The sequence below is a fragment of the Taeniopygia guttata genome, chromosome 17 (genome assembly GCF_048771995.1).
Source record: "Taeniopygia guttata chromosome 17, bTaeGut7.mat, whole genome shotgun sequence".
NCBI lineage: Eukaryota > Metazoa > Chordata > Aves > Passeriformes > Estrildidae > Taeniopygia > Taeniopygia guttata.
This window is the reverse complement of record NC_133042.1, coordinates 2,600,168-2,617,051: the sequence shown is the minus strand read 5'-3', so window position 1 is coordinate 2,617,051 and position 16,884 is coordinate 2,600,168. Positions and strand designations below refer to the sequence as shown.

The 16,884-nt window shown below is 57.2% G+C and overlaps 1 protein-coding gene across 1 annotated transcript in view; it reads right to left on the bottom strand.

Annotated features, from left to right (window-relative positions):
• Positions 1–432: 432 nt before the first annotated feature.
• LOC105760944 (uncharacterized) overlaps positions 433–16,884 on the bottom strand; it is an 82,463-nt gene continuing 66,011 nt past the window's right edge. The window contains exons 34-69 of the mRNA XM_072936809.1: positions 16,337–16,390; positions 16,089–16,142; positions 15,854–15,907; positions 15,515–15,568; positions 15,246–15,290; positions 14,885–14,929; positions 13,678–13,785; positions 12,739–12,792; positions 12,486–12,539; positions 12,257–12,310; positions 11,939–12,046; positions 11,519–11,572; positions 11,157–11,264; positions 10,813–10,866; positions 9,893–9,946; positions 9,593–9,646; positions 9,133–9,186; positions 7,657–7,764; positions 7,488–7,541; positions 7,298–7,351; positions 6,980–7,033; positions 6,570–6,623; positions 6,327–6,380; positions 6,056–6,109; positions 5,350–5,403; positions 4,507–4,560; positions 4,378–4,431; positions 4,171–4,224; positions 4,044–4,061; positions 3,813–3,866; positions 3,564–3,626; positions 3,173–3,338; positions 2,828–2,934; positions 2,449–2,529; positions 1,697–1,885; positions 433–1,358 (exon numbers count right to left, since the gene is read on the bottom strand). Coding sequence (XP_072792910.1) covers positions 1,209–1,358; positions 1,697–1,885; positions 2,449–2,529; positions 2,828–2,934; positions 3,173–3,338; positions 3,564–3,626; positions 3,813–3,866; positions 4,044–4,061; positions 4,171–4,224; positions 4,378–4,431; positions 4,507–4,560; positions 5,350–5,403; positions 6,056–6,109; positions 6,327–6,380; positions 6,570–6,623; positions 6,980–7,033; positions 7,298–7,351; positions 7,488–7,541; positions 7,657–7,764; positions 9,133–9,186; positions 9,593–9,646; positions 9,893–9,946; positions 10,813–10,866; positions 11,157–11,264; positions 11,519–11,572; positions 11,939–12,046; positions 12,257–12,310; positions 12,486–12,539; positions 12,739–12,792; positions 13,678–13,785; positions 14,885–14,929; positions 15,246–15,290; positions 15,515–15,568; positions 15,854–15,907; positions 16,089–16,142; positions 16,337–16,390 — 2,538 coding nt within the window. The 3' untranslated portion in view covers positions 433–1,208. The remainder of the gene's footprint in view (positions 1,359–1,696; positions 1,886–2,448; positions 2,530–2,827; positions 2,935–3,172; positions 3,339–3,563; positions 3,627–3,812; positions 3,867–4,043; positions 4,062–4,170; positions 4,225–4,377; positions 4,432–4,506; positions 4,561–5,349; positions 5,404–6,055; positions 6,110–6,326; positions 6,381–6,569; positions 6,624–6,979; positions 7,034–7,297; positions 7,352–7,487; positions 7,542–7,656; positions 7,765–9,132; positions 9,187–9,592; positions 9,647–9,892; positions 9,947–10,812; positions 10,867–11,156; positions 11,265–11,518; positions 11,573–11,938; positions 12,047–12,256; positions 12,311–12,485; positions 12,540–12,738; positions 12,793–13,677; positions 13,786–14,884; positions 14,930–15,245; positions 15,291–15,514; positions 15,569–15,853; positions 15,908–16,088; positions 16,143–16,336; positions 16,391–16,884) is intronic.

Genomic DNA, 16,884 nt, shown 5'->3' with positions numbered 1-16,884 from the left:
GGCCTGGGCGGGCACAGCCGGCCCCGCTTTCGCTTTCCCTTCTTTCTACAGTTTTCTGCTGGTGGCAGCCGGGGTTTGCACCCCAAAAATGCGGAAAGAGTTTTGGGAGTGTTCAGCTTGGAGAGGAGAAGCTCCAGGGAGAGCTCAGAGCCCTTCCAGGGCCTGAAGGGGCTCCAGGAGAGCTGGAGAGGGACTGGGGACAGGGATGGAGGGACAGGACACAGGGAATGGCTCCCACTGCCAGAGGGCAGGGATGGATGGGAGATTGGGAATTGGGAATTGTTCCCTGGCACAGGGTGCCCACCCTGGATCCCTGGCAGTGCCCAAGGCCAGGCTGGACAGGGCTTGGAGCAGCCTGGGACAGTGGGAGCTGTCCCTGCCATGGCACGGGTGGCACTGGGTGGGATTAATGTTCTATTCCAACCAAAACCATTTAGGATTCTGTGATTTTATTTTCTCTATAGACAGGCAGGAAAAAGGAGAACTTTCCTTCCAGCTGTGACTAGAAGCACACATGTTGGTTCCATGCTGGGACATTCCAACCATCCCCATTAGCGTGATGAGCTGGCCCTGCCTCAGTTTCCCCAAGTGCCAGCAGGTGCAGATGCCCACAAAGGCACCCAGTGCTGCAGTGCCTGGCTCTACACTGCACAACTTCCTCACAGTGAGGTGGAGACTCAAAACAGAGGCAGAATTTGGGGGAGATTAACATTTACACCCCTTTGCAGCACTTGGTGCTGGGCTCTCCCAGGCTTCCAGGGCCACTTCCCAGCCCAGTCCTGGTCAATCAGTGCTCCAACCATTTGTGCACTTGACCCTGGCAAAGAAAAGCCCTTTTCTTCCCCTTTTCCCAAGCTGGCACTAGTTTTGTTCCTTGTTTTTTTTTGCCTTTACAGACAGTTCCCAGTGATTATAATTACATAAACCTCCCCGAAGCACTCATTAAATCAGCACCTTCTCATATATAATATATACATATATAATATATATATATAATTTATAGAGAAATGACTTTTGTAAACAATATTCCTCTAGTCCAGAAGGAAGTGGAGTCCGGGGCATAGCACAGCTCCAAACACAGAGCTCAGAACTGGCAGCTCTGTGGAGCAGGTGGGAGCCCTGTGCCACCCCCAGCATCCACTTGTCCCCATTGGGATGGCTCTTGGGTGGGGACAGAACCAGCTGGCTCGGTTTGGGTGGCACCACTTTCAGCTGAAGCAAACTGGTCCGACTGTGAAACCAAACTGGTGCGAGGCGTCGCCGTTGTGGAAGACAGCCAGGTCCCGCAGGGGCAGCAGCCACAGCTGCTCCGTGCTGAACTGGAAGATGGTGTCGCTGATGGAGGACTCGTTGTCCAGCTGAAATGACCACCAGGGACAGCTGAGTGGCACCAAACCCCTCAGCTGGAGCTCCCTTGGCTGCTCCTTGTTGCAGCCAGTCTCCATCCCCAGTCTTTCCTGCCTTTTCCAAGGTGGTGACCACCCCCATGTCCCCCACCCCATCCCTTGCCATGTCCCAAGACCAGGAAGCTCCTTGGGCTGGAGGAGGAGATGTTCTCCATCCCCATCCCACCCCACCGTGTGCAGCCTCATCCACTGGGTCCATCCCAAGTGCGAGGGGTCAAACACTCTCCTAAGGGCTCTCCAAATGTCGGGAGCCGTTTCCAGGCACAAAGGCCGGGCACGGCCAGGCTCACCAGGCAGCCCTGCAGGCTGGCCGCATAGCTGTGCTCCCGGGAGTCGGCCAGGAAGCGGATTTCCTTGTGGGGCTGGGGCCGGCCGCGCTCCGGGGCCGCTCTGCACGAGTACGAGACCTTCTGGCTGGCGCGGTGGCTGTGCAGGCGCAGGAAGCGCAGCTGCACCGGGCTGGCCCCCGCGTATTCCAGCTGCAGGACAGCGGGAGGGAAATCCGGGATGGGGGCTGTGCTCCCCCCAAGGCTAAACCCTGGCAGGGTTCAGCCGCTGTTCCTCACAGAAGGAGTCACATCCCTCTGTGCACAGGCAGGGGACCCAAGTGCTGTCCCAGCATTGCGGGGTGGCACTTGGAGACCCCCTGTTACGGTGAGCTCATGGCACCCTTTTGCCCCCCTTCCCCCGGGACCCTGTGACTCTGATCAGGATAACCCCTGGATCCTCCTTCCTGCCCCAACGGGGTTGGCGGAGAGCCAGGAGAGCCCACCCTGTCCAAAACCTATATAGACCCCTGAGAATTCCTGTTCTTCCTCTTTTTTGCCCCGCTCTCCCATGGACAGCACAGAATAAAGAGCTGTACCAATCTCCTGGGGTAAGAGCCTCTTTTGAATATTTATCCCTCTCCTGGTATTCCTCCCCTCACAGCCCCGTATCTCTGAGCTAGTCGGATTCTTTGGGGTGCTGCGTAGATGGGGGGGAAAACTACAACCCCCGAGCTCAGCTCTGTGTCCCCTTGCTGTTCCAGCCGGGCACTCACCAGGAATCCCCCGGGCAGGGTGCTGAACCACTCAAAGGTGTTCTCAGAGCTGTAGGTGCTCAGCCAAGCCTTGATGGGGACCTGAGGGGAGCGGGGACAATTGTCACGCTGTCCCAGTGGGGGATAGTGGCACTGACAGGACAAGGAGCCAGCACAGAGCCCCTGTGTGTCCCTGCAGCCTGGCACACACTGTGACCAGAAGCCTCACTGCAGAGTGCTCCGACAGCTCCCTGCCAGGGCAGGGGGCACCACAGCAAGGGACTGGGCACCACAGCAAGGGACTGGGCACCCTGTCCCTCTCCACCCCACCAGTCCTTTTCCCCACCCACCCTGAGGGGTCCCTCGGGGCTGAAGCTGCCCCATGAAAGCCACCCCGTACCTGGTTGTGGACGGGGGCGATGCAGGTCTCCCCCCCAGCTGTGAAGTTGCAGAAGGCCCTCAGCGCATCCTGAGGGCTGCCCTGGTTGGGGTCGATGTAGTATTGCCCTGGAGGGAGGAGAGGAGAGCCCTGGCACCCAGGTTTGGCACAGGGAGGGTGCCACACAGTGCCATCCCACCCCAGCTGAGGGCCTGGCTGCCAGCCCGTTTCTTCAGGGATGCCCACGAAGCCCATCTGACCTCATTTCCCAAAATCCTCATTCCCTCTTTATTTCAAAGAGCTGCCTGTCCCTTCACAAGCTCTGGAGACCAGGCCAGGCCCAGGGGGCCCCCATGCCCCTGGTACCATCGGGCAGGCCGGGGTGAGCCAGCAGCAGCTCCTTGCAGGTGGTGGCCGGGTTGGTTTTGGTGCCATTGGGATGCTCCACAAGGGCTTGGAGCTCCCGGCTCAGGGAGTCCAGCAGAGCCCAGACCACGGTGTAATTCAGGTGGTTGGAGGAATAAATAAGGTGCTGAAAGAAAAAGGAGGGGATATCACCAAGCTGACCACAGATTCCCCCACCAGGAACATCATCAGGTGTTGAGGAAGGGGATGGCACGTGCAGGGGGCAAGGACTAGTGGGGGGAGAGGGAGTAGCCGGATCTTCTTGGTCCTGGTGCACAGGGGACCTCAGAAGCAGCAGGACATGGGACAGCGTTGCTGGCAGCCCCTTCCCTCCTGGGCAAGGGTCACTCACCTGCAGCTCCTCCTGGGACAGCATCAGTGCAGGCCCGCTGGGACCAGGGGGGCCAGCCAGACCCTGGGGGACAATGACAGCGCTGTGGCACTGCCTGCTGCCCACGAGCACCTCAGCAGCTCCTCCAGCAGTGCCAGCAGCTGGACATCCCCATGGAATGACAGCATGGCACGGCAGAGCCTCACTGCCACGTTTAGGGGAGCGAGTGACCCAAATTTTGGGCTGAGGGGTGTTTGTGGCTCTGCTTACCGGCAAGCCCGGTGTGCCCCGGGGGCCTGGCAGGCCCGGGAAGCCTCTCAGCCCCTGCCAAAGGAGGAGGTGGAGAAGGGAAGGAAAGCAAGGTGGGAGATGCTGCTGTGCTGAGCTGCACCCCCACGGGCCCCCTGCACCCCCCTGGAGTGGGAAGGAGGGAAGGGATCCCATGGCAGGGCTGATCCCATGGCAGGGCTGATCCCACTCCAGCTGCTCCCCACCACTTACTTTGGGTCCAGACGAGCCCTGGAAGGAGAGGACCAGACCAGGGTAAGAGGGAGGCAGGTGGGATCAAAGCTGCATCCCTGTGGGGTGAGGAGTGAACCCCAAACCTGCGGGAGGGGGAAGGACTCACCGGTGTCCCGGGAATTCCAGGGTGTCCCTGTGGGCCAGGGGGGCCAGTGTCACCCTGCAAGGACAACAGAGGAGCTCAGGACCATCCCCCAGTCCTGCCTCTTCTACAGCCCAGCCCCTTCCCCAGGTGGATTTTATATAGAAAAACAAGAAATTCACCCCAAATACTCATTTCAGTCCCTGCCATCCCTCCCCACCCTGCCCTTACCTGCTTTCCCTTGGGTCCTGGCCTCCCAGGGACACCGTGGGGTCCTGGCTTGCCCTGGAAATGTGGGAGGATGTCACACAGGGTGACAAGGGGCCAGGGGGGAAGGAAGGAGCAAAACTTGTCACACACCTTGAAGCCATCGTCCCCTTGCTGGCCCAGGTCACCCTTGCTGCCCTTTTCGCCCTAGGAGAGAGTCAGGGAGAGCTTTGGGGCACAGGGAAGGACAGAACCCCCAGGACAGCAGAGTGGGTGGGGAAATTCCCAGTTATGGCTGGCTGCAAAACTGCTGGAGCAAAAACCCCCCAACACCCATCCTTTTGGTTCCAGAGAATTCACTGCACCCACATTGCTGGGGACAGAGGCAGCAGGAGGGGTGATCAGCTCCAAACTGAAAGGATCATCCCAGACTAAAAAATCTCACAGGAAAACCTTGGAAGTTGCCAGGAAGCACTTAGAATAAAGAAGACTCTTGGTGTGCTGAAACCAGAAGGGGAAAAATCCCAGCACAGCCTCCCCTCTGCCTGCTCTCCCAGGAGCTGCTCACTGAGCTGACAATAAATTTAAAGTTTTAATAATTCCCAAGGTTTCGTTTTCCTGAAGGCTCTGAGCAGCTCCCCATTGCCAGAGATGGGATGGGATGGGATGGGATGTGCTCAGTTTTTCCAGCCAAGGATCCATCAGGAATGGCACAAGGGAGGTTCAGCTCGTGGTGTATCAGCATCAATGCTGAGAGCAGGGATTAAAAGGCTGCACACTGCTGCTTGCAAATCCAAGAGGGAGGAAAAGCTGCAAAAGGACTGAATCTGGGAGAAAATCTAAAGGTTCTGTCTCCCAGCACTCGGGGACATGGTGGCCAACCCCCAGAGAAAGATGCTGCAGCCATCAGGGTTCAAAAAGAGGGGAATAAGGGATGGCATTCAGCAAATTAAATGCCACCCAGCGTCCCTGCTGTGCCTGGCACATGTCCCCTACCTTGTGTCCTTTCGGTCCAGGCTCTCCTTTGATGCCCTTCAGCCCCGGGATGCCCTAAGAGAGAAACGTGGAACTGCCTCACCCTGCAGCTGAGCTGCTCCTGTCAGCAGGAGGGCCCTCCCCACACCTGAGGATTCTGAGCATTTCAGGCGGTTTTAGAAGCTTTGAGGCATTTTCTCATTGTTTCTTTGATTTTTGCTTTCAGGAGGATCCCTCAGCAAAGCCCATTAAAAATGCACTGGAGGTGCCTTGGATGGCTGAGAATATCCAGCTTGGTTTTTGTGAAGTTGCCAAAGTTGGGCTTTTTTTTTTATTTGAAGCAGAGAAAAAGCAATTTCTAGTAATTAAAATGAGTATTTGGGTGCTTTTTGCTGGCTGCAGTTTGTCCCTCCAGCCGTGACAGCTCTCTGGGAATGTGGGTACAGTCCCACCAGTGCTCAGCACTGCCTGGCATCAGACACACACCTAAAAGAAGGATTTGGCTTCCAGAACCACATTTTGGGGATGATGTGATTTGTCTGACTGCACTCACCCTCCTGGGATGTTAATTTGGGAGGAGAAGACAGGAGGAGATGGATGAAACATTTAAAAACTTCCTTCATCTCATTTTAAACAGATCCCTGCTTCGGGGCCCTGCAGAGCTGGGTCACACCGTGGGGTCAAACAGGGAGCAGCCAGCACCCCAAAACCCCACACTGATACTCACATAGGGTCCCTGGGGTCCCTGGGGCCCTGGAAGTCCTTTGTCACCTGGGTAGCCCTGAAATGCAAAGGGAGAAGCCCAGGGTGATGCTCCAGGGCAGGGAGAGCAGCCCACGGGGGCTGTGGGTGTGGGAGATGCCCCTGTTGGGCTGGGAGGCTCTGGGGGGACTGAGCCCTCTGTTATCATGATTTATTCTTTTCTAACCCGGGGCTCAGGCAGGTGGGAACACCCCCAAACTGCCAGGGGGGCAAGGCAGGCTGACAAAGCCACCTACCTTGTGTCCCCAGGGACCCCGCGGGGGCTGCTGGCCCGTCTTGCCTCGCTTGCCCTGGGGACCACAGATGAAAGACTCACAGGTAGTTCCAAACCGATCCAAACACCCCTCATCCCTCCAGGATCCCCTCTCCAGGGATTCCGAGCACCCAGAAAATTGGGACCACCCTGCAGAGCCTGCACGGGCTCCAAGGAGCAGCTCCCTGCTCCCTGCCACCCTCGTGGGGACAGCAGTGCCATTTACCCGTCTGCCAGCTTCTCCTGGGACCCCTCTGTCCCCTTCCTGCCCCGTGTCACCCTGGGGGAAGAAGAGAGGCAGGATGTGAGTCTCCAACAGCTCAGCCACATCCCAGGACTGGGGAGGAGGAGATGGGGACAGAGCCCAGCAGGCATGGAGGGATTTTGGAGATGGGCACCAAGAGCTTGGGAGGCCTCCCAGGTACCACCTGAGCCAGGCTGGAGGCAGGATCTGCCAGCCCCTCACCCAAAAACCAGCCCAAGAGCATCCTGTGTTCACCAGGTGGGGAGAAACAGGTCCTCCTGGGCAATTCTCTCCATGGTTCCCAAAGGGATTGACCAGCTCAGGCTTGCCCACCCCACACCCACTAGGCAGCCCCCTCAGGTGCCATCCCCAGGGGTGCATTTTGGGGGTACCTTATCTCCTTTGCAGCCTTTCCGTCCTTTAGGACCAGCTTGTCCAGGAGACCCCTAAAATCCCAAAGGAGATGGAAACCCCGCTGTGAGGGCGCTGTGCCAGGGATGCCCCTCCTGCCTTCCCTCCCAGTGTGCACAGGGGGATGCTGTAAGCTGGAATCTTCCCTTTGGGATTTTCCCTCTCTCTGGAAGGGGCTGTGGGAGGGTGCAACAGGAACAGGAGATGGTGCCTGCATTGGACTTTTACACATCCAGGAGATGCCAGCATCCCACAGCCTCTTTCAGGAAGAGCCCCCACAGCTCCATCCCACTCCTCACCATTTGTCCTGGTTTTCCCGGCTCGCCTGGCTCCCCTTTTGCACCCACCAGGCCCTAAGAAGGAAACCAGAGCTCAAGGCAAATCCAGAACTTTGGGTTATTCAGATATTTGGGTTATTCTGTGAGGGACACAGATTTGGGAAGCTGGGAAAGCTGGAGAAGGGAATGGGGCAGAGAGGAGCCTGCTCACCTCAGTGCCACTCAGCCCCATGGCTCCAGCTTCACCTGGTGGCCCGAGAGTCCCCTGAGTTCATTTGGGGACAAAACATGAGGCTGGCACCAGGGGAAGGCAGGAGGGCACAGCTGGGGCTGTTGTCCCCAGGGATGTCCCTGCTGTCCCCCTGGAGCACAGGAGTTACCTGCCGGCCTGGCTGGCCCTTGGTGCCCACCACTCCTCTGGCTCCCTCGTGCCCGCTGTAGCCCCGGAGCCCGGGGGCACCCGCCAGTCCCTGAGCCCCCTGCGAGCCCTGCAGGCACAGAGACGGGGACACTGCTCAGCCCCATCCTCAGCAGGGCCCGAGCAGCCACCCCTGAGGGACTTCATCTGCACTGAGCTTTGCAAATCCACCTGGGGTTTACTCCACAGCAAATCCCCCTGCGGTTTATTCCACAGCAAATCCCCCTGCAGTTTACTCCAGAGCAAATCCCCCTGGGGTTCATTCCACAGCAAATCCCCCTGGAGTTTATTCCACAGCAAATCCCCCTGGGGTTTACTCCACAGCAAATCCCCCTGCAGTTTACACCACAGCAAGTCCACCTGGGGTTTATTCCACAACAAATTCACCTGGAGTTTATTCCACAGCAAATCCCCCTGGGGTTTATTCCACAGCAAATCCCCCTGGGGTTTATTCCACAGCAAATTCACCTGGGGTTTATTCCACAGCAAATCCCCCTGCAGTTTACACCACAGCAAGTCCACCTGGGGTTTATTCCACAGCAAATCCCCCTGCAGTTTACTCCACAGCAAATCCCCCTGGGGTTTATTCCACAGCAAATTCACCTGGGGTTTATTCCACAGCAAATCCCCCTGCAGTTTACTCCACAGCAAATCCCCCTGGGGTTTATTCCACAGCAAATCCCCCTGGGGTTTACTCCACAGCAAATCTCCCTGCAGTTTACTCCACAGCAAGTCCACCTGAAGTTTATTCCACAGCAAATCCCCCTGGGGTTTATTCCACAGCAAATCCCCCTGGGGTTTATTCCACAGCAAATCCCCCTCCAGTTTATTCCACAGCGAGTCCACCCAGAGCTCATTCCAGAGCCTGACCTCTCCCAGCAAATCACCCAAGCTAAAGCCTTGTAGCAACCTGGTCTGTGGGAAGTGTCCCTGGCCATGGCAGGGGATAGAATCTAATGAGCTTTGAGGTCCCTTCCAACCCGATTCTAGGATTCTGGGATTCTGTACAGGCACGTTTTGCCTGGGCAAAGCAGCACTGCAAAGTGGGAAAACCTGGATGCAAGTGGGATTTATCCTGCAGCTGAGCTCAGGGCATCCATAACACATCTGGGCTCTCTGTCATGACCATAATCCCCATCCTGGGGCACCTCACGTGTTCCAGGCACGGGGCAGCTCCCAGAGCCACATGGATACCTGTGGATCTGCTCCAAGGAGGGGAAATCCAGAGCCCTGGAGCTGCTCAGGCAGATTGCAGCAGCCCTGTGCAACAGCCCTGGCACCTTGGCACAGCTTTTAACAGCTCTATTAAAATTCCTTTGGGGAGCTTTAGCTGTTGGAATCTCAAGGAAGCAGCGACTCAGTCCAGGGTGAGATACATCCCAAAGTGCCACCAAACCTCTTTCCCAAGGGAATTTTTGGGGGCAGAGCTGGTACTCACCACCGGGCCGGCCTTGCCATCATCTCCCTTTACTCCATCATCTCCAGCCTGTCCCTGTGGGGACATGGGGGCTCAGAAAAAGCCCCTCACCACCATGTCCTTCACCTCTGTGGGGACTTGGAGCATCCTGTCCCACATCCCATGCTCAGCTGGCCAAGACAGCACTGGGAACCACATGGGAGTGAACAGGATTCAGCAGCAGGAACAGGTTTTCCATGAGGCACCACTGGGTGCTGGAAAAGTCTGATTTTGGGCGTTTAGGTACTGGGAGTTTGGGGTTTTAGGGTCCCAAACTGTCAGTCAGTGCTGAGGTATGAGGTGTTCAACCCCCTCCTCATTTCTGAGCCCCCCAGCCTGGCCAGTGAAGGGGCAATAAATCCTTTGGGTTGTACTGGAAATAGGGAAGAGCTGGAGAAGCCTTTGGCAATTCCCAGCTCTGCAACATTCCAGGCATCAGTACCTGGAATCCTGCAGCCCCAGCAGGTCCATCCACACCTCGTGGCCCTGGATCTCCCTGGGAAAGGAGAGGAAACAGCTCTGTCCATGGAAAACCCTCACCTGCCCTGCTGACTCCACCTCAGGCAGCAAGGGAAGGGGTGTCCCATGGCAGGTCCCCTGTCACCAGGACATCCATGCAGCCAGTCCCAGCACATTCCCACTGGGAAATGTGGGGATTTCCCACATGGGAATTCCTTGGGAAGAGGCCACAAAAGGGAGTTTCACCCGGAGATGAAGGGTTGGAGCCATCATGTCTCTGTACCTTCTCTCCCTCGGGACCATCGAGCCCGGGAGGACCTCGGAGTCCTGGCGGCCCCTGTTCAGGGCACAAGCAGAGGAGCACAGGTCACAGCCCTGCCAGTCACACAAATGTCCCCTGGCAGCTCTGGGACAGAAATGGGGCCCTGCACAGTGCTCCCAGTCACATAAATGTCCCCTGGCAGCTCTGGGACAGAGGCAGGGCCCTGCCCAGTGCTCCTGGTCACACAAATGTCCCCTCACCAGGTCAGTGACAGAGATGGGCCCTGCCCAGTGCTCCCAGTCACACAAATGTCCCCTGCCAGTACTCCCAGTACCAAAAATGTCCCCTCACCAGGTCAGTGACAGAGATGGACCCTGCCCAGTGCTCCCAGTCACACAAATGTCCCCTCACCAGACCCATAACAGAGATGGGCCCTGCCCAGTGCTCCTGGTCACACAGATGTCCCCAAATCAGGTCTGGGACAGAAATGGAGCCCTGCCCAGTGCTCCCAGTCACACAAATGTCCCCTGCCAGTGCTCCCAGTCACAAAAATGTCCCTTGGCAGCTCTGGGACAGAGGCAGGGCCCTGCCAGTACTCCCAGTCACACAAATGTCCCCTCACCAGATCAATAACAGAGATGGGGTCTGCCAGTGCTCCTGGTCACACAAATGTCCCCTGCCAGTGCTCCCAGTCACAAAAATGTCCCCTCACCAGGTCCATGACAGAGATGGGCCCTGCCCAGTGCTCCTGGTCCCACAAATGTCCCCTAATCAGGTCTGGGACAGAAATGGAGCCCTGCCCAGTGCTCCCAGTCCCACAAATGTTCCCTGGCAGGATTGTGACAGAGACGGGCCCTGCCCAGTGCTCCCAGTCACACAAACATCCCCCCCAGCAGGTCTGGGACAGGTTGAAAGGGGACAGGGGACATGATCTGACTTACCAACCATCCTCTGGCTCCAGCAGGTCCTGCAGCTCCGGTGACACCGCCCTGGCCCTGGCACACAGAGGGGAATGTTCCCAGCCTGGCAGGAACCTGGCTGGAGGCAGCATTACCCCAAAGTGCCCCACAAACCCAAACCATCCTTTTGTGCCAGCAGGACCCAGCTTTGGTGTCATGCCTGTGAGACATGAAACTCTCCAGTTATGGAGATGTGACAATTCCAAGGGTTTCTGCAGCTCCCAGAGGCCAAGGTTTCCAGCAGGGGTGAGTGGCCTCCTTGGCACCCATCAGCCAGCCTTTGGGGACATTGCAGGGTGAGGTAGCCCAGCCCCAGCTGTACTTGCCAGCAAACCTTCTCGGCCCTTCTCTCCCTTCTGGCCTTTCCCTCCAATGTCACCTGTGGCAGCTCCTGGACCGGGAATTCCAGGAATGCCCCTGGGACCAGCATTGCCCTGCTCAGGGATGGAGACAAGCGTCACCACAAAGAGGGAAAAGAAAAAGAACAGCAATAAATGAGCTTCTGCGTGGAGATGAGCTGTGTCACCCTCTGGCCAGGTGCCACAGAGAGCAGGTCACCCTGGGCTGCTCCTCAGCCGTGGGGACATCCCTGTCCTGCTCTGTCCCACCATGGAGCAGCAGAGGTTGAGCAGGCACGGGGTGTTCCCGAGGTGCTGGAAAGAGGGACAGGGTTAGAGACACCCCTCACCTTCTGTCCCCGTGGTCCTGGCTCACCCGGGTCTCCAGTGTCACCAGTGTCACCCTGCCCGGGGGGAAATGCCCACATCAGACACAGCAGCTGCTTCCCAGCCCCATGCCAGGGTGGGATAAAAGATGGGATTTGATTGCCATGGGCTTCTCCACCCTCCCCTGGCTGGGATTTTGATGCTGGGTAAGGCATGGCCTCACCTCCTGTGCTGGGAGACCACCTCAGCTGTGACCCCGCTACCCCAAAAGTGAGTGGGGACAAAATGCTGAGCACACCTTGCTCAGCACAGGGACCCCAAAGCACCAACCCCCTGTTCCATGGGACATCCCAGGCTCTGTGGGGCAAAGCCATGGCTTGGGCAGGGTGCAGAGGCAGCACCTTTCCCTTTCCCAGTCCCTGTGGGGACAATCCCACACGTACCTCCTTGCCTTGCTTCCCAGGCTGTCCTGGTGGCCCCTCTGTCCCCTCGTCCCCTGGCTCCCCAGGGCTCCCTCTGATGCCTGGAGCTCCACAGGTTCCTGCCTCTCCCTGGACAGGATGAAGATGACCAGGATGATTCTTGGCTGCCTTTTTCAGCTGAGCCTTTTCCCATACTGGGACAACCCCAGTTTCCTATGGGGACACCCCTGCCATGCCCAGCAACATCAATCCCCAAGCATGAGGATGCTGGGGTGGGATTCAGGTGCCTGTGTGACCCTGCAGGAGTGGGGTGAGCCCAGCACCACCCCCAGCACCCACCTGCTCACCCTTGGGCCCCAGCTGACCCTCTGCTCCTGCTGCTCCTGGTGGTCCCTGTGTAGGGAAGAAAAGCCCAGCCCTAGCACAGCTCACGGGCCCAGCTTTAACCTTGTGGATTTTTGAGGCTCAGCAGCCTGCTCCCATCCTTTCCCACCCTTGGGACAGGGGATTGAAGGGGGGAGGCTGGAGCAGCCCCACGGGGTGGGGATGGAGTTCCCAGGGGTTGTACCTGCTCCCCATCCAGCCCGCGGACTCCGGCTGCCCCGGGAGCTCCCACCTCACCCTGCAGAGGACACGAAGTCAGGACAAGCAGCCGTGCTGTTCTCTGTCTCTGCAGCTCCCCGAGATGGAAATCCCCATCCCACAGCCATGGGGCCAAACTGGGAGCAGTGCTGGCCCCCACAGCCCTGGGGAGGTCAGTGGGGTGAGCCCAAAGCTCTGGGCAGCTCCCAAGGAAACCAAATCCTCTCCTTTGTCCTCACCTTCTCTCCTCTCATCCCTGCAGGCCCTTCATGTCCCTTTGGACCTTCCCGGCCCTGAGAACAAACACCCCACATCAGCAGAGGGGCTTGGGCCGGGCTCAGGAGCCTTTGCAGGGGGCGAGCAGGGTCTGGGATGTCCTGACACACCAGCCAGGGAATCCCTGCTCCAGCTCCTCAAGCCCCCTGCAACAGCTTCCCTTTCCCTTCCCTTCCTGCAGCTGCTGCAGGGAGCTCCCCAGAGGTGCTGCTGCAGCAAAATTCCAATTTCCTGTTGTTATGTGTAGTAGATATAATTTGTGCCATCTTTAGTATGATATATGTGATATTGAATATTTGTTGGAGTATACACGTTTGTATTAGGAGTCCCCTCACCCTCGCAGGCGAAACCTGGTGTATGTTGAAACATGATTTACACGTAAAAGGATGTGGCTGGGCCAGGAGATGGGGATGGGCCATGGCTGGAGAGATACGGGGGGACCCCAGGCACTGATCATCGTGTGATCAACCCGGGATGGATCTCATGGAAATCCTCGGGCAGATCCATGGGAATGCAGAGTTCCCGTAAATTTCATCAAGGGATTCAACAACTCCTGACACTGAATTATTCTTCTTCATCACCAAAAAAGAAAATCTTATTAACATATGGACTCTGAATGGAAGAAAAGACTGATTGCTGAAATCTTGCCCTCAGGCGGAATTTTCCCTATAAAAACCGCTTGTGCCAGGATGGAGGTGTGTGGGCACAGAGGAAAACCTCTGCTGAGGCTGACTCCTTGTTGCACACCCAGGGCTGACCCCGGGCTTGGCTCTGTTCTTTCCTTGTGGCTGGCTAGATAGAATTTGATTGCAAAATAAATATTTTATTTTTTCATTTTAATTTGGCTGGACAAACTTCCGTTTACAACACTGTTCTCCTGAGGGGCTCCCAGCAGCACTCACCGGGTAGCCAGGCGGGCCAGCAGCACCAGCTGCTCCAGGAGCGCCTCTTTCCCCGCCCAAGCCGGGATTCCCAGGAATGCCAGCCAGCCCTCGCGTGCCAGGAACACCCTGCAAGGCCAGAAAAGCCCCTCAGGCCCCCCAAAACACAGCTCTGGGGGGGCTAAGCCAGGGAAAGCCCCGTGGCTGATGCAGTTGGGTCACCTCGGGGTCCAAAGGTGCCACCTGCTCAGGTGTAGGACATTGCTGTCCCCACACCCCACTTGTCACCACCCACACACAGGGTTTGGGGTTCCCTGCCCCATAGCCACACCAGGGATAAAAACACCCTGGAGTGGCACCCATGGCAGTTGAGTTTTTTGGGTTTTCTTGCTCTAGGGTTGGGATTAAATGTGTGAGGCAGTATTTGTTGTTTGGATTCAGATGTTTATTAGTTCTTATCTATATTATAGTCTCACAAACGGTGAGCTCTGTACTACTTCACTCTAACAAATTAAAAATGGGACTGTATTTCTCTTTCTACAAGGTTTTTTTAAGGATAAACTGTCTAATTAAGAAATGACACTTAAACTATTTTTACTTTTAGCCTAATAACCAACCACCTGTGGCCTGCAATGTAGACTTGTTTATCTAATTACACACTACTACTTATACCTATGAAGAAGAAGGTGAAGAAGGGGAAGAAGAAGGGGAAGAAGAAGGTGAAGAAGAAGGGGAAGAAGAAGGGGAAGAAGAAGGGGAAGAAGAAGGGGAAGAAGAAGGGGAAGAAGAAGGGGAAGAAGAAGGGGAAGAAGAAGGGGAAGAAGAAGGGGAAGAAGAAGGTGAAGAAGAAGGTGAAGAAGAAGGTGAAGAAGCAGGTGAAGAAGAAGGTGAAGAAGAAGGCGAAGAAGAAGGCGAAGAAGAAGGTGAAGAAGAAGGAGCAGCCTCTGCCCTAAAACCTCCATCTTGCTTTATATATATTACAATATTCTAAAACTTTCAGTTTCCCACCCTGTGATGTTACACATTTCTATCCAAAATCCACACCCACATTTCCAGTTCTGTCATTCCATTCTGGAAGCTTCTCCACAGCCCCAGGTCAATGCAATGTTCTCCTGGGGGTCAGTGCCTGGCAGCACAGAAAGTCTGAAATTCTCAGTGACCAGGGTTCCTACAGATGCCCACGCTGTGGGACATGACCCCACCCAGCAAGGTGCAGCTCTGCACTTACAGGCAGCCCTGGGAGCCCTCGAGGACCTGGGTCACCTGTCCTGCCCTGGGAAATAAGAAAGATCTTCAGCAGTGTGTCCATGGAACGGGGACCAGGGAACTGGGACCAGGGTGAGGCTTTGCTCAGAGAAATCCCCACGTCCTTGGGGATTGTCCCCATCTCAACGATGTCTGTGCCACATCAGGACAGAGCCCAGCCAGCAGGGAGTGCAGCCAGGGTCCTGCCTGCTCCCAAAAAGGGCTTTGGGATGGATCCGTGCTGCAGGCAGCACAGGGGGTGCTGGGTGCATTTGTGTGCAGGTCACACATCCATGCAGAGGGATGGGAGCAGCCAGGAACACAGGGAGCAAGGAGAGCCCTACCTGGGAGCCTGGAGCACCACGAGGACCAGGGGGACCCGGCAGGGCCTGGGGGACAGGAGCACCATCAGTGACACAGCCCTGGCTGAGCCCCCTGCCCACTGAACTGCAGCCCTGGCAGCAGCTCCCCACGGCAAAGCTTTCCCATTTCCCCATTTCCCCATTTCCCCATTTCCCCATTTCCCCATTCCCAGCCCAGCACACAGACCTTGCCTGCTGCCTTCCCGGGGCTGGGGCTGCCCAGAACAGCAGCAAACAGTCCTTATCCCTACCTTTGCACCAGCTTTTCCTGGAAATCCTGGGGGACCTTGAGCTCCCCTTTCTCCCTGTTAAGAGGCAAGAAAGATTTCCTTTCCTCTGGATGTTTTAATGCAAAAACCTCATAAAAAAAGCACAGCAAAACAAACAAAAAACAGCTCTGAGAATAATCCAGAGGTGCTGGGGCAGAGGAGGTGCTGGAGTGCCAATGGTTCACCTGCTGTGGGAGACAGATCCAGCTCTTCTCCTCCCACCATGGCTGGTGGAGACTGTGGACACCTCCAAACCCATCCACTGGCTTCAAAACTCATCCCAAAAATGCTCCCAGTGCTGGAGTGGTGTCCCATCCCTACCTTGTCTCCCCTGCGTCCCAACCTCCCGCGGTCTCCAGCAGGTCCTGGATAGCCCTGGGAAGAGCTCGGGGTTAGGAGGCAGCTGGGGCTGCCTGGCATCTCTGTTTTTGGGAGAAGGTGGCTGAGGAGAGGCAGGAGCCCTGGGAGGATGGTGAATGCCCAGCTGGAGGCTGCTGCAGCCTCCTCCCAGTCTGGCCACCCCTGTGCCCCCTCCATGGGCAGCTCCATCACTTACATAGGTGCCCACAGGTCCTTGTGGCCCCTCCAAGCCGGGCTTCCCAGGCAGGCCCTGGCAGGCAAAACAAGAGAATGAGCAAACCCCACCCTGGGGATCCAGTCAGGCACCCTCCCTTCCTCAGTGATCCCACAGGACGTGAGGAGCCCTTGGGCTGGGTCCATGGGATCCCCCAGGTCTCCGCAGAGCCTCTGGGGGCTGTGCACCAGCATCACTCCCCAGCCAGCCCCCCCATACCCAGCTCTCACCTTTGGGCCCGAGCAACCCGGCTCTCCATCAGGTCCAGGCTTTCCTGGAGAGCCCTTTGGGATTATTTGGGAAGGAGGTGTCAGTCAAAGGCTGAGAGGAGCCCCCTGAGCCCTCACTGCTGCCCCAAGCTCATGGCCAGGGGCCACCTGGGCCCAGCAGGGTCCCAGGGGGCAAACCCAGCCCTTGTGGCTGGTGCTGGTGGCTCCTGCACACTGTCCCCAGGGCTGGCAGGGCTGCCACCAGGGGAGGGGCCAATCCTTGCTCTCAACATCACCACCAAGCCCAGCTGAGTGCAAGCTCTCAGGGAGGAGCTGTTCCAGCTGCAGGAGCTGTTCCAGGTCTCCATCCCTGGTCATTGAGCTGGAAGGGACCCACCAGGATCGAGTCCAGCCCCTGGCCCTGCCCAGACCCCCCAAAATCCCACCCTGGGCATCCCTGGCAGCGCTGGCCAAAGGCTCCTGGAGCTCTGGCAGCCTCGGGGCCGTGCCCATTCCCTGGGCAGCCTGGGCAGTGCCAGCACCCTCCCCCTGAACTCGTGCCACCCTCT